Raw genomic sequence first — 15000 nt, forward strand, 5'->3', positions numbered from 1 at the left:
AAGAAAAGCTAAACAATCCTAGATAAGACTTCAGTCATATATAATATGATAAAGATAATAGCGTCAACCAATATTATAAACATAAACCTTTATCTAGATTACATAACATGTGACAATATTTTAAGAAGTTAAAGAATGAATATGCAATTAAATTACTTAAACAAGAATTTGATATTGATATAACATACATATATGAGAAAAGTTAAAATCAAACTTATGTTAATAAAATGAAGTATAATTAGAAGAGATGGCAATGAGAGAATGATCTTTGAAACAGAGGTACCAGGAGAGGAGGAGTGGATCGTAAATTACCAAATAAATAAAAATGAATAAAAGATGGAAAAAGAGTAGTGGTTGGAGGGAGATGAGGGATGGAGAGACAACGATGGTAAAGGGACATGAGGAAGAGATGACAACAAAAGGAGAGATGCAATTGAATGAGTAAGGTTGTTTTCTTTCTCACCTTAATTCTAATTCAAAATTGACATAAATATCCTTTGAAACAAATTATGACAAAGATTTAAGTTAAGGACAATTAAATATTTTTAGACGTATTAGAAGATCGGATTGGTTTTATTTAACCCGATTGGTTCATGCTGGTTATCCAAAAACTGGTTGGGTAAACCAGATCATTCTAGTTTTTTAACATAACTGATCCAATAAATAAATTAATGATTCGGTTAGCAGTTTTTTGGTCCGACAATCTAATTTGGTCCGGTTTTGATGATTATGCTATATAACTTTAAAGCTGAGGGAGCAGAAGCCAAAGTCAAAATCCCTGTAACGAAAAACAAGAACAATACATCTGTTGGCTAAGTCTATCTAAAATTGTATATATTGCATAAACAGATGTACTTGATATCAACATGCATGCATATTTATATTATAGTATGCTAATATTGCATGTGTATATATCTTTTACATAAGGTGGTCAGAGTGATAGGCTCATTCACTCGTGCTACCTTGGGATTTCTGTTCAATTTGCTCATATTGTCAATATTGCTCAATGCAAGATAGGCCTATTTTCCCCAGCTGCCAGCATATGGACTGTGCCAATTGGTTATGATGGCAATACTTGGAGGAGCTCAAGTCAAGTCCTGATGAATCAGAAGTGAATAATGAAGCTGACACCAAAGTCAAGGGCCTAAATATAAGAGTTGTATTCTGTCAACTTAGAACCTTATTGAGAATGGACAAGATCTCAATTTTCTAAGAAGATAATACTACCAATAAATAAGATAATTTCCTACCAGAGCTTTCAGCAAAACAAATTGTGTGCAATCAAGGGTTTCACTAACAAGGTTCTCTTGCTTCTATCAATGGATTAATGGTTGAGTTTGTCATAAAATACTTAGATATGATAACAAGGACAGTGATAGAGTGTATATAAGACTAGATGAGTCTACCTCTGTGAACCTGACCTTAAGTTTTTTTGTTCATGCAGTTCAACTTATCAAGTTAATTGATCTGTTGGATCAGGTTGTGATAAATTGTACTAGTGGTGAACTAGGGTTATGCATTGGTCTGAGCTTTGACAAGGATGTCAAGCTTTGTGGTATTCTAATTTAAACTTACATCGGCTATGGAAGAATGAATGTAATGGTATATGAGACTAGATAGGTATACCGCTATTTATTTGGACTTGAACATTTTTAGCTTCGGGCCCATCAAGTGAATAATTCAGTCCTCCTATTGGGGGGCTGGGGTTCTTGATTCTTCCTTGTTTGATTTATTTTTGGTGTGATCTAGTGGTTGCATGTTGCATGTGCAAGTTTAAGAATCAATTGACTGAAATAAAAGTAATAGTTACCTTTTCCCCATGGTCTCATGTTGGGTTTCACAACATGGTGCAGGATCAACTCTGAGAATTCCCAAATTAATTTATTTCTGTGGAATTTTCCATGTAACTGAATATGAAAATCAAGTTCTTTTACTCCAACATCTTAATTCATTAGGCTTTTGTACGATGGTATAAGCGGATATAAGATTTTGGTGCATGATATATTTTGTTCATGCTTATGGAGTTTCAGATGGTACTATGTTTTGAGAATTTTGCTTCTCTTTTTCTTACCTATATTAACCTATTTTGTTCAACCAGCCTTGTTTCGCTGTCGGTTGCCACTATCCTCCACCGACTGCATTTTGACCAAGTTACTTTTGGGACTTCAACTACTTATGACTTTGTTGGATTATCAATTTTACTAATATCGTTTACAGCATGTCTGCTGCACCATATAGTATTTCTTCCTTGTTCTATTGATGTTCTATTTTATTATCTTTATTGGAGCTTTTCTTTTCATCTTTCTCCATTTTAAATATTACTAATATTTTTAAGCTCTTCCTGACATCTCCATTTGGAGAGATTGTTTTTGTGTTTCTGGTGGTTTAGACTTGTGTATGCAGCATCTCTATATCAATCATGTTTGGTAGGAACATCACAACTTTGATATCTGCTGTTATTTCCTGCAATGTAACTTGGCACTTTATATGAATTGTCATTTTTATTTTTGTTACATATTTATTCATGATTATATATATTTTTAAAATTTAATATTTGGGAGCACCTCGTTTTGCTCGGGCAGGCACCTAAGCGAATGCTTAGCACCTCGTGTATTTTGGCATCTTGGCGCCTAGCGCATTCGAAAACACTGAAGAAAAGCAAGTAATTTATCAGGTCATAGAAGTATAACCATATATCAGAAAAGTATATCGTTTGGCTCAATGATTTAAAAAGGCGCTCGGGCGAGGCGAGGCCCGAGCGCCTCGCTTCACTTCCAGGCGGCACGCTTCAAAGAGGCGCCGCTTGGGCGCTCGCCCGAGCCCAGGCGCTGGGCGCTTTGGGCGAGCGCCTGGGTTAAACCAGGAGACCGAACCAGCGTTTTAGGTCTGGTTCGGTCTCCGGTGCTTTAGTTGGTTCAATCGAACCAACTAAAGCACCGATATCAGCTGTCGCTGCTCAACCCTAACCTTGCTCATTGCCGCTGCCGCTCTCGCTCCCGTTGCTCGCCGCTGTCGCTGCTTGCTATCGCTACCGTTGTCGTTGCTCGCTACCGCTGCTGTTGTCGCTGCTCGCTACCGCTGCCGTTGTTGCCGCTCGCCGCTCCCGCTGCTCGTCGCTCTCGCTGCTCGCCGCTCCTGCTCCCGCTGCCGCCGCTTTGACACGGACTTAGCTGGTTTTGCCTAAGTCGTGCAGCACCCTTGCGTGTCCGTCCGCAAAGGTCAGCCTCCCCGAAGACTCCCATTGTCTCTTAGGACCAACAAGAGAGAGAACGGGCTAGAGAGAACGCCTCAATCGGGATCCACAAGCAAACATCTCCGAAAAAACACTTCATAGACAATGCAAATTACAAACAGACTTTACAAGCTCTGAACAGTGGCACAACAAAGGGTAAAATGGTCCATTACAGACCGAAAAGCTCTCGCACGTGTCCACATGACACAACCTTTATTTACAAGCCTAAAGAGGCCACCAATCTAACTCAAATGGGACTTTGAAGCCTTCGGCCGCCCCTCTATATGTTGTACAAGGCATGAACATGCCAAAAGACACGGACACACATAAGCATTACATCCAACATCTTGTTGAGAAGTTTGTCCGTGACATTCTCCCCCACTTATCCCTTCGACGTCCTCGTCGAAGCCTTTGTGAACACTGTAACTCTTCGCCTTTGCTGAGTCTTCAATCTTCTGCTCCAGCTGCAATGCGCCTCCTGGCTCCCAACTGCTCTCCGCTGCTGTTTTTGAGTAGTCGAACCTTTGATCCGCCATGCTGCTTCAACTCGCCAATGACTCTGACTCTGGTGTGGGGTTGGCTGAGTTGTGTTGATCCTCGTTGATTCCTGCGGATCCACCAAATGAAGGAAAAGACCATCCTTACTGCGCCAGTTTCTCAAAATTTCCACATGCTACTTGAACTGGGTGGATGCTTGTTGGAGCTTTAACGAGCATCGCCTCGCAAACTTCTGAAGTTTTGGGTCCTTCCTCCATAAAATCTGCTCATTGACTCTTCTTTCAGTTAGTTGTCGCATCCAAGTAGGTTCGCATCACTTCCGCTTTCGATTGGCATTTCGTTGGGAAATGAAGCGGACAATCTACTCTCAGTAGCACTGATCACCATTGGTGAGGATTTGACAACTATTGTCTTCCATTATCTTCGAAGGGTCTTTGAACTTGTGCAGAGCTCCTCTGCTGGATAGATAAGAGAATTGGGGTACTCGGTTTCGCCCATCCTCTTAAGAGTTGAGAAGGCAAAGGTTACTTGACTTCGCCCGCCTCCTCGAGGTTGTACTTCATGCATCGAGCTGGTTACTGGTATTCGCCTGCTCTTTGCTCACACTTCTGAAGCACTTGAAGTGTTTGCACTCCTTGCGTTGAGTTAGCTACTGTGATTCACCTTCTCAATGCCATCGAACTTCTGGAATACGGGAAGTTTTCACCCCAACTTGGAGTAATTCTCTGATAGATGAGGTCGCCTCTGGGATTGTATCGTCTTCTCCATCAATCCTGTCGCCTACTCCACTGAGTAGCAAAGGTACAACACCGCGTACTGCCTGCTTCGTTCCTTGGTCGTGCACTCTTGCATGACCCGAAGTCCTTCACTTACGGCTATCTTGATGAGAAACTTGTTGACACCGGTCTTACGAAGTTTCTTGGCCTCTGCCCTTCAGCCTTGTCTCGGTACTTGGAGATTGCCTCTGCATGCTCCACCTCCTCGGCCCCTTTCACGACCAAATGCTCTCCCTCCGTGAGAGCAAGGGATCAATGACTTTCACGAAAGTCCCGCCTCTACGGTACCATGGCGCTGCCATGCCCATGGCCCTACTATCCGTCTCCTCGCATCTGCATCCCTTTTCTTCACGATCAGTAGATATGTCTCCGTGGCACTCCTCTGAGTCCACCTCCATTCTGACTGATGCTTGATTTTGGGTAGCTAAGTCCCTCTGGACTCGTCGTCGCTTCCTCGCCCCTTTCGACCTCCTGCTTCAACACCTTTGTGTTCTCCAAGCAGTCTGTTTGGTCGATGGAAAGACATAATGCAACTCCCATGCATGGCCTCTGCCATCACATTGTAGGGTTTGCATCGATTCTGTTCTCCTTAGCTTCCTTGGTAGCAACGTTCGCTTACTCGACCTTGTCCTCTGACTTGTCGGGCTCCCTTAAGTGAATATGAGCTCTAGAGCAGTCCAACTCTCCAGCTGCTTCGATCATACCTCTGCATGATCGAGTCCCTCTCATGGGACTCACTGGTACTTGCATCCGAACTCTTCCCTTGGTGGAACCCAGCCCCCATATGCTGATGACCAAGGTTTTCATTCGATGCAAAATTCGATGCACTCACGGAAGACCCGCCTCTGCGGTACCATGGCCTTCACTCCTTGAATCCATAGCCCTTCTTGCCGTCGTGTTGTTCACCGAAGTGGAGCTCCCAGTAGCTCCCGATCATACCTCCATATGATCTAGTCCCTCCCGGGACACAGTCGTGTGTATCGCATTGCCACGAACTGTTCCACCACGATCCGCTGCACCATGTCGCCTCCTGGTGACATCTCCATTGCATTCTGATCCTTGTGGAATAAACTCGAATTGTGAACCCTCCATGTGTGGCCTCTGCCAATACATCACAGGGTCTCTTCCACCTTCGATTTTGTTCGCTCCTTTGGCAATCGACCTTCATCCACCCACTCTTGGGTCACACCTAGATGAAGCACCGCTCTCGGACAGTCCGTCGCCTAGTAGCTCCCGAAGTCCACCGACTTCACTGTAATTTGTGCACCATTGTCTGGATCCTGGGCCTCTGCCCCTACCAGCACAATCTCCGCTGCGCACTGCTTCCTTCATAGCAACTCGAATGGCAACACTGTGGCATATTCTTCAAGAGTACCCGCCTCTGCGTCCTCTTGCCCCGTGCTAAGGCCCTTCTGAACCCAACTTCGCCTCCGCAAATTGAGTCGCCTTAGTTCCTCCATCAAATGCTTCTCCGAGTTAAGGTGCATGTGCCACGAAGCTCCCTTCGTCTTTGGCACCATGCAAGATGAGTCCGCTCCGTCAGAAAGAAGGACCCATGGAACAACATGATCCTACTCTTGCCTCTGCAAGAGTTCATGTCCTTGACCTCTGTCTAAGAAAAGCACTGTGCCTCTGCTCCATGTTCCAACTTCTATGCTGGCTCCCTTCATGCGGCTTGGGTACTTCGCCAAGTTACACCCAAGTTGCTCCGCTCCTCGTTTTTGCATGGAGTCGATGGTGGCCCTCGCGCCCACCAATCCACGGGTCAGCCCTCCCTTGAGTCCGATCTCCACATCGACTCCAAGTGTGCCTTCATTTAAGTTGCTTTGGGTCGCTCCCCCACTTGATCTCGCAATGCATCCACCAATGCATTCTCTCGAGCGAGATCATGCGACGACTCCTCGCCGCTTGCTCAGTCCATCGAGCTTCGTGGAGTTGTTGTTTGTTGAGGTACTCCTCAACATGTGAGGTCCGTCTCACATGATTCTCCCTCTGGAGAGCCGGGACTTATCCCTCCTGGATAATTATCCCGTTGGAGCAATCTCTCTTCGTTTTGGAGACCACCATCCCCTTGGACTACTCCGATCTGCTGAACAAACTGTGCATTGTTCTGCCTCCTGCAAACGCACTTGCTAGATTGCGGTTCCACGTCAATACAGCCCCCGCTGCACCCCTCAAGGCCTAGCAATATGCTGAACTCGTTACACACTTCAGCCTCCTACGGACGTATCCTTCACATGCCGAAGAGAAAGTTTCAATGCTCCATGGCGCCGAGTCTCGGTCGCCTTGGGATGGCCACGAACATTCCATCGTCCGTATACAAGCCCATGCATGAGTACCAAATTCTTCGAGTTAGCAATTCCCCTCACCTCTGTGAGCTTTGCATAACTCTTTTGGTCGTTGAGCAACTCATTCCACCTTGGATGGTCTCATCCTTTACGCCTCGCTTGGCTTGAGCACCATCAAGTATAGTTGTCAACGTTGAGCCGTAGCTCAAACTCAGCCATCCCAACCTTTGTGCGCTCCACATTCTTCTAAGCTTGCCTGTTCTCGTGGTGCCTCTTGCGCGAAGGGTTGGCCATTCCTCTGAATGCCAATCTTAGATGCCCGCTCTTCTGAGCGACTCCTTTTCCCTACATCTCCATGCCCGTTTTCCCCCAAACGGTCGCGCGTGTGCTGACTGCCCTCAACGCAGTCCCGCTAGGTCCCCCACGTTTGCATGCTAAGTGTTTCTATGAGTGCTTGTCCGGCTCTGATACCATATGACACGGACTTAGTTGGTTTTGCCTAAGTCGTGCGGCACCCTTGCGTGTCCGTCCGCAAAGGTCAGCCTCCCCGAAGACTCCCATTGTCCCTTAGGACCAACAAGAGAGAGAACGGGCTAGAGAGAACGCCTCAATCGGGATCCACAAGCAAACATCTCCGAAAAAACACTTCATAGACAATGCAAATTACAAACAGACTTTACAAGCTCTGAACAGTGGCACAACAAAGGGTAAAATGGTCCATTACAGACCGAAAAGCTCTCGCACGTGTCCACATGACACAACCTTTATTTACAAGCCTAAAGAGGCCACCAACCTAACTCAAATGGGACTTTGAAGCCTTCGGCCGCCCCTCTATATGTTGTACAAGGCATGAACATGCCAAAAGACACGGACACACATAAGCATTACATCCAACATCTTGTTGAGAAGTTTGTCCATGACAGCTTGCTGCCGCTGTCGCCGCTCGCCGCTACTACTGCCGTTGTCGCCGCTCGCCGCTCCCGTTGCCGCTGCTCGCCGCTGTCGCTGTCGCTGCTCCCGCTGCCGCTGCCTCCTTACACTTCCGCTGTCGCTGCCTCCTTACACTCCCGTTCCAGCTTCCGCTATCGCTGCCGCTGCCGCTTCCTCTTTTCTCAATCAGCACCCCCTTACACTCCTTTTTCTTCTTCTCCTTTTGTATACTGTTAACAGTATACTAATAATAGTATTTGTATTTATTAGATTAATAATATATTATTTTGATTTTGTATCTTAGATTTTCTTAATTTAATAGCATATTATTTAAAATTTTAAATAATTATATTTATTAATTATATTATATATTTTTATATTTTAGCGTCTCGTTTCGCTCGGGCGAGCGCCTAGTGCCTCGGGCGTTTTTGGACCTTGGCGCCTTTTGGCGCCTAGCGCTTTTTAAATCACTGGTTTGGCTTGGGGTGTAACTAAGATTAAAACCTTTAACAAAAGTTCTTTCTTTTATTGAGTTATTTATGTATCACCAGTGTAGAAGGGTTCTGTATTTCATGTGTTTCTATGTTGAAGTACCAAAGCTTTATTTTTATTGCTGATAAAGTCTATTTCTGTTTGTAAGTGGAAAAGTCATATTGTTTATTTTCTAAAACTACATATATTTTTTAGAAAATGGAAAAGTTGATTAGCTTACATCAAGAGGTGTTCATACAAAATGCTAGGTGGAAAATTGCCTCTCAAAAAAGATTTGCCTCACCAAAATGTTATTGTTTGTACATATAAGTTGTTGTAGTACTCCATAGAGTTCTCTAGAATTCGTGCTCTAATATGTGAACTTCAAAGTTCTGTAGATCAATTAAAAGCTTATGCTGCCACTAGTTGTTGCGTATAATTTTACCAATCTAATTTCTGATACTCTAGTAAAATATCATATTTATGTTACAAAACCAAAAATTCTTACTCATTAGTATCTCAACTATGACTTAATTAACTCATTAAAAGTTTAGAACATATCTTCAAGATTAAGTTTTATGATTTTCAGGAGTATTATTTAGGTTATAGCTGCAAACAGTGGAAGGAGAAGCTAATCAGTTTTAACTGTATCGGTTCAGTTTGATGGGAATGTTCGAGTTCAAATTCTTGACATTTACTACAAAATTCAAATTCAGATGTATGGTTGAATTGAGTTGCCAGGTTAAATATTCAATACAGGTATAATAACTCATCAATGTAGTGGGATGCTTACATCTTAAGGTTACATATTCTTATTATGGTTTAAGTTATAAAAATATACATGTTCATGATCATAATTACCTCTATCAAGTTTCAACCCCATGATAAATATATTTGAGCATTCATCATGTTTGGCATCCTTCCTTTTATCTATCATTTTTCCTTTGGAAGCCATTCCTACGTAATCAGGCCTGTTATGAGAAAGGTACTAGAGTTTGACATATCTTTTGAATGTCACTGGAAAAGTAGTATCAAGGAGTAACAGCTGACTGATGTGAACTTGTCCCATCAATTCCAATGGTCCAGTTCAGTTCTAAAATAACTGAACCTGCTTGCTGGTGAATTATGGTGTAGATTGAGACTTTCTCTTTGATGTGCCATTCCAAGGTTTTTTTGAACTATTCCTTATGAAATATTTCTTAACTTCTATGCTTTATCCACCTCTACTTTCTTGTTTCTTTCTTATCATCTCTCTGGAAAGCTACCGTGTCGTGCATTGTTCTTGACCGTGCCTCTTCACATAGGTTATAGCTCACCATCTAGTTTTGCTGGATCAGTCATCAAGCTGTAAATTTGTCCACATGCTAGCCTCTTCACATTGTTGTGTGGTTGATTGACTGATAAATCAGTTGCCTCACCATGATTTCTTCTCACCATGTCTTCTATTCATCCTGTTATTCCAATTGGGGCAGATATCTTTGTATGCCTGTTTAGACAGGTTAAAATCAGGAAGAATGTGACTTGATTTGGATCACAACCTCCATGAACTATAATAAAGAGGTTTTGTTTGGATATCTGTGACGCCCCAGTTTAGTCTCACATCATATATGAGAATAATTGAGTTGGTTTATATAGTTAGAGCAGTTTAATATTTTTATTTGGCCTTAGGACTTAAACTAAGTAAATGAATCAATTGTCCCATCAGGTTGGTCATGATAATTGGTTTTAGAGGTAACTTATAACCTATCATTGGACGTGGTGAGATATCCAAGTATGAAAGGACCTTCTAGGAATGGGACCGACCAATAGGTTAGACCTCACATGCACCGTTTTAAGTTTGATTCTGTGTTATGTTTGGACTTTAATGAGGATGTCAAACCTTAAACGAGGGAGATTATGGAGGCCCAGTTTAGTCTCTTAAATGTGGAAAAGAATTGTGTTGGTTTATACAGGGTGGGCCTTGGTACAATGGTACCTTGCCTTTGCAACTTAGGAGATCAGTATTCAGGAACAACCTCTTTAAATATTTAAAGATAAGATTGCATATATTGGCCGTACCCCAAATCTTGTATTGGCAGGAGCCTCGTGCACTGGGTAATGATAAATGTAGTGGATTATTGCAACATTTAGAATAACTTCCTGATATTTAGTTTATATTATCTCTCTTTTATTCGATCTTGTTTTTACATGATTTATGCTGGTGATTTGTGTGAGTCTATATTCTTTGTTAATTATGAGTCTATCTTCTTGGTTAATTCTAAGTGGAACTGGTGTTTGTGCACTCCTACATAGTTAACCTCATAAATCATTGTTATTAGGATATATGTTGGGAGACTTGTGTTAATATTATAAATTTCGACATAAGGACATTTTGTTGCAAGAATATTTTTTTTTCAGTTTGAATCTATAAATTTTAGTGCATTATTTGTGGCAGGTGGTTGCCAATCATACCATAACTTTACCATCATTGACTTTGCATGCAGTTCCTCGGAACTTCAGGTTGCTTGAAGAGCTTGAACGAGGAGAAAAGGGCATCGGAGATGGGACTGTAAGCTATGGTATGGATGATGGAGATGACATTTACATGCGCTCCTGGACAGGAACAATAATTGGTCCTCTTAACGTGAGAGATTCTACTTTGAACTGTATAACCTTGCCTATATTCAAACTGTTCTCATTTCTCGCACTACATCTCTTGTTACAGACCGTACATGAGGGTCGCATCTATCAGCTGAAATTATTCTGCGACAAGGACTACCCCGACAAACCTCCTAGCGTCCGATTCCATTCACGCATCAACATGACTTGTGTCAATCCTGACACTGGAGTGGTAGATCGCAATTTGACATGAGTCCACAGTTTTACGAAACAATTACTTGGAAACTGATGCTTCAATACATAAATCCAGGTAGATACAAGAAAATTTTTGGTCCTGGGGAACTGGCAACGCGATTACACAATGGAGTACATTCTAACGCAGCTTAAGAAGGAAATGGCGGCATCGCATAACCGTAAGCTTGTCCAGCCACCGGAGGGCACTTACTTCTAATGTCTCACTGTTGCAAATTAAGGTCCAAGTTCTTGTATCGATTCAAGAAGCAACGAACCGAATGTTTATTTCGTCATGCTTGTGGTGGACGATTCTGCATGGTTATATGTCTGACAATGGCACTTCAACTGTTGACGGGTCGCTGGTGTGTATTACATCCGAACCAGAAGAAACTAAAGTGGTGTCTTGGACCGTGCTCTTTTCTGGATAAACGCACCAACTCTGTTGTAGCTTAGACCATCTTATTACTGGAAATCAATGGAGTTATTTCTAGCTGCTGCTTTGGTACCTTTTGTTGTGAAGATTCGCTCCATTCTTTTAATTTTTTGTCTTGTAGTTGATCGTTGTTTTGACTGTTCGTTGAAATCACAAATGCTCTCTGTAGGCTTTAGATAAATTTTATAATATAGCTTATGCTATATGGAGAATCTTAATACCAGAAAAAGTTTTATATGTACATACGCGTTATTAAAATTCACTAGAATTATTTATTATTTTCAAACTCTGCAAGGATTAAAATCCGAATTAATTCGGGGGCAATGACCAGTGGCACTGTCGTGGTTTTCTCCAATGTCAGTGGCATTGTATTAATAGGATGCCAAAAGCCCAAAAAAAAAAAGAAAAAAGACGCAAGGAGTGGGTGAGCGAACAAGAGCGGACACCGTGGCGGCCGCCTTGCTTTAAAACCAGGAAACTTAATTTCATCTCCCTAACGCTGCCCATTCCTTTTCCTTTAAAAATATCAACGCCCCCCGCCCCCCGCCCCCCCCCCCCCCCCCACGTCTCCTACTTTTTAAACCATTAAACTGGTGCCTTAAAAGAAAACAAGGTATCCTCTTCCAAAGCTACCCATCTCATTGCTCACATAATTCCTTCCATAATAAAAAATTATACATATAAGAACCCGTCGTTTCCCTTCGCCAATAGCCGCCCATTTTGATTTTTTATATTATATTTCTCGTTTTTCTTTTTTCCCTCTTCCTGCTTACATTACATTTGCAATATATAATAACAAATAATTATATTATTGATAATAATTCATCGCCGTTCGCTTTCCTTCTAGTTCAACTATTCTTCTTCTTCTTCTCCTTCTGGTAAGGACGGCCGTGACGTTATCGGCGGTACTCCGGTCGTGAGGACAAGGCGAGAAGATATAGCTAAGGGGAAAAAGCTTGAGAATTACTCTCTCTTTTCTTTGGTTTTCTTGCTATTTGTGTCGTCATGGAGCTTGATGGTAGATTCTGGTGAAGAGAGCTGAAAGAAACCCTAGAGATCGGAGTCCGAAGGATCTCCTTCCAACTTCTGCGTTTGGAAGCTTCAGTTTGAGATTGCTGTAAGGTTAGCATCGGGGGCTCGTCTATGCATGGAGGGGAGGGAAGGAGGAGTACCTTCTACGGCGGCCGCCGAGGGGGCCGGGATCTACCAGCCTCCTCCTCCGCCACCTTCGGCTTCGCCGGCGGCGACGGTGGTGAGAGACGAGAAGTCTGCTTGCCCAGTCGGCGTGACGGCGACGGTTATGACGGCAGCCGCTTCGACAGCGGCCGCGGTGGTGGTGGGACCCGCCGCAGCTACGCCGGTGGCGGAGCCGATGAAGAAGAAGAGGGGGCGGCCGAGGAAGTACGGGCCGGACGGCAGACTGCTGCAGCCGCTGAACCCGCTGCCGATCTCGGCGTCCGTGCCGTCCGGTGTCGAGTACACGCCGGCAGCCGCGGTGGGGGCGGCGATCAAGCGGGGTAGAGGGCGGCCAGTGGGTTTGGTGAGCAAGTCGCCTCGCTATGGACTCGACTTCGAGCCACTCGGTATTCCTTCTACACTGTTTGTTCTCTCTTTTCCTCCCTTTCCCTTTTGACAGTTACGAGACGAAATCGAGGTGTCTTATATGTCCCTTATTTTTCCTAATTAATCTGAAATCACGCTTGGGTTTATCTTAAACTCAAATCAAAACTCTAATTGATGCGATTCCGTATGAGTTTTGGAACTAATGGAAAAAATAAAATATCTTTATATTTTTCTATGATCTAGAATTTCCCTGTCTGCTATTACTGATGATGTTGGTTTTCCATGACGGTTTTGTTGATGATGTGCGAGTCTGTGGATCCCCAAATGGTCCAATTGCGACTCTCTCTCTCTCTTCCTTCTCGTCTGAGTTCATTTTTGGTGGTAGCTGTCAACTTGGAGTTCAAAAATAAGTCCTTGTGATCTGCAAAAGGGACCACTATGTGTGATCTCTTTCTGCAGATCTGATAAGGTTAGGGATGTTGTATCTTGCGGAGAAAGCGAAGTTTGTGGGGTTGGCCGAGGGTACCGGAAACCTGAATCTTAACCCCTTCCCTTTCTGTAGTTTTGTGGCTTCCATCGTGTTAATTCCGAGAAACTGCTGTGGTAAACGCAGGGTGTGGGGTTGGATCATTCTCATGCTGAAGATGTTGGCATTATCAAATGGGTGGATATGGTCTTTACTTTTTGTTTGCAACAGAACCCTTTATCGTACATCCCCATGGGAACTCAAGTGTCTTGGGCATGATTCATGTGGTACAGTGGAATTACTGTTAAAGCTGTTTATTGTAGTCTCCATCTGCTGTTCGAATGATTTAGGTTCTGATCTGGGGATTGGTTAGCTACAGAGTCTGCAAGCAATATAGTTGGTGGCTCAACTCTCCAGCTACTAATGCTATCACTTGAACCTTAATCATCTTCAAGTGTACCCAGTGTACTGAAACCTCTGTTTTCTTTTCAAAGGTTAGGTTGCAATCATCTGCTATATAGTCTCTTATTATCTGAATTATGTGATGCAGGAGATATGGTAGCCTGCTCCGCCGGTGCAAATTTCACACCTCATATCATCACTGTTGCTTCAGGTGAGGTAATACTTTTTTGGAACTGCTATTAATTTTACTATCTAACATATGTAAGATGTTCTTATCATTTACTTCGTTGCTTCCTTGATATAATGCCAATATGAGCAAAACAGCTTTAGGTGGTAAACGGGAGAACACTTTAAACTTGGCTAGCTAATTTGTTGTCTGGCATCATCATAGACGTTGATAGAATCTTTAGTGTAAACCTACTCGAAGCACTGCAAAAATTTCTTTCTTATGCATTTAATCCTTCGACTATTTTGTCTTCGTCTTCTTCCCTCTGGGATCCTTTGTTCACTTCTACTTGAAATCAATAAGAACAGTGTGAGAAGTGTCTTTTGTTGATCTTTAGCTAAATTTCATTGCTTCTCACCAATGGCTGGCATGGAAAGATTAAGCTTAATGTGTAGCTTCTTTTTTTATTTAGCTTACTCAAATGTCTCATTGAGTTCGTCATGCATCAACAATCAATTTCAGATTTTGAGAAAAAAGGCGGCCAATTATACAAGGCTTCTGCCAGTGTGCGGCCTAAGGAGGGTTGATGTACATAACATTGCCTTAACCCTTTATACTGAGAGGTTTTGTGCACTTTAGATGGTCCATTGGAGAAAGTATTTACCTTGTCTCCTTTTATTTTTCAAATCCTTAATGAAAACAAGATGTGATGGCAGTTCCATTTCATTTTTCTTAGGACACATGAAGGAGAGATTTGGAGTTATCGTAACAATTTGTTTGTACATTAATCTTCCAGTATAATTTTCATTCATCATGATGGGAAGGTTTCTAGGACACTATGATTGAGGCAAAACTTTATTGGCCGAAGCACTTGTGTATACAAATATTAGTTTCTGGTAAAAGCTGTTAATGCTAGACAAATTTAGATTGCTTTGTTCATTCT

The 15000-nt window shown here is 42.8% G+C and overlaps 2 protein-coding genes across 2 annotated transcripts in view; both read left to right on the forward strand.

Moving 5' to 3' along the window:
- The window catches only part of LOC135607504 (ubiquitin-conjugating enzyme E2 variant 1C-like), a 13178-nt gene extending 1661 nt beyond the window's left edge, over positions 1-11517 (forward strand). Inside the window, exons 2-4 of the mRNA XM_065099410.1 lie at positions 10679-10818; positions 10900-11025; positions 11104-11517. Of these exons, the coding sequence (XP_064955482.1) occupies positions 10679-10818; positions 10900-11025; positions 11104-11244 (407 nt within the window). The 3' untranslated portion in view covers positions 11245-11517. The remainder of the gene's footprint in view (positions 1-10678; positions 10819-10899; positions 11026-11103) is intronic.
- Positions 11518-12130: 613 nt separating this feature from the next.
- LOC135587060 (AT-hook motif nuclear-localized protein 1-like) overlaps positions 12131-15000 on the forward strand; it is a 6017-nt gene continuing 3147 nt past the window's right edge. Inside the window, exons 1-2 of the mRNA XM_065099409.1 lie at positions 12131-13043; positions 14040-14107. Of these exons, the coding sequence (XP_064955481.1) occupies positions 12608-13043; positions 14040-14107 (504 nt within the window). The 5' untranslated portion in view covers positions 12131-12607. The remainder of the gene's footprint in view (positions 13044-14039; positions 14108-15000) is intronic.

This window comes from Musa acuminata, chromosome BXJ2-3 (genome assembly GCF_036884655.1).
Source record: "Musa acuminata AAA Group cultivar baxijiao chromosome BXJ2-3, Cavendish_Baxijiao_AAA, whole genome shotgun sequence".
NCBI classification, from domain to species: Eukaryota; Viridiplantae; Streptophyta; class Magnoliopsida; order Zingiberales; family Musaceae; genus Musa; species Musa acuminata.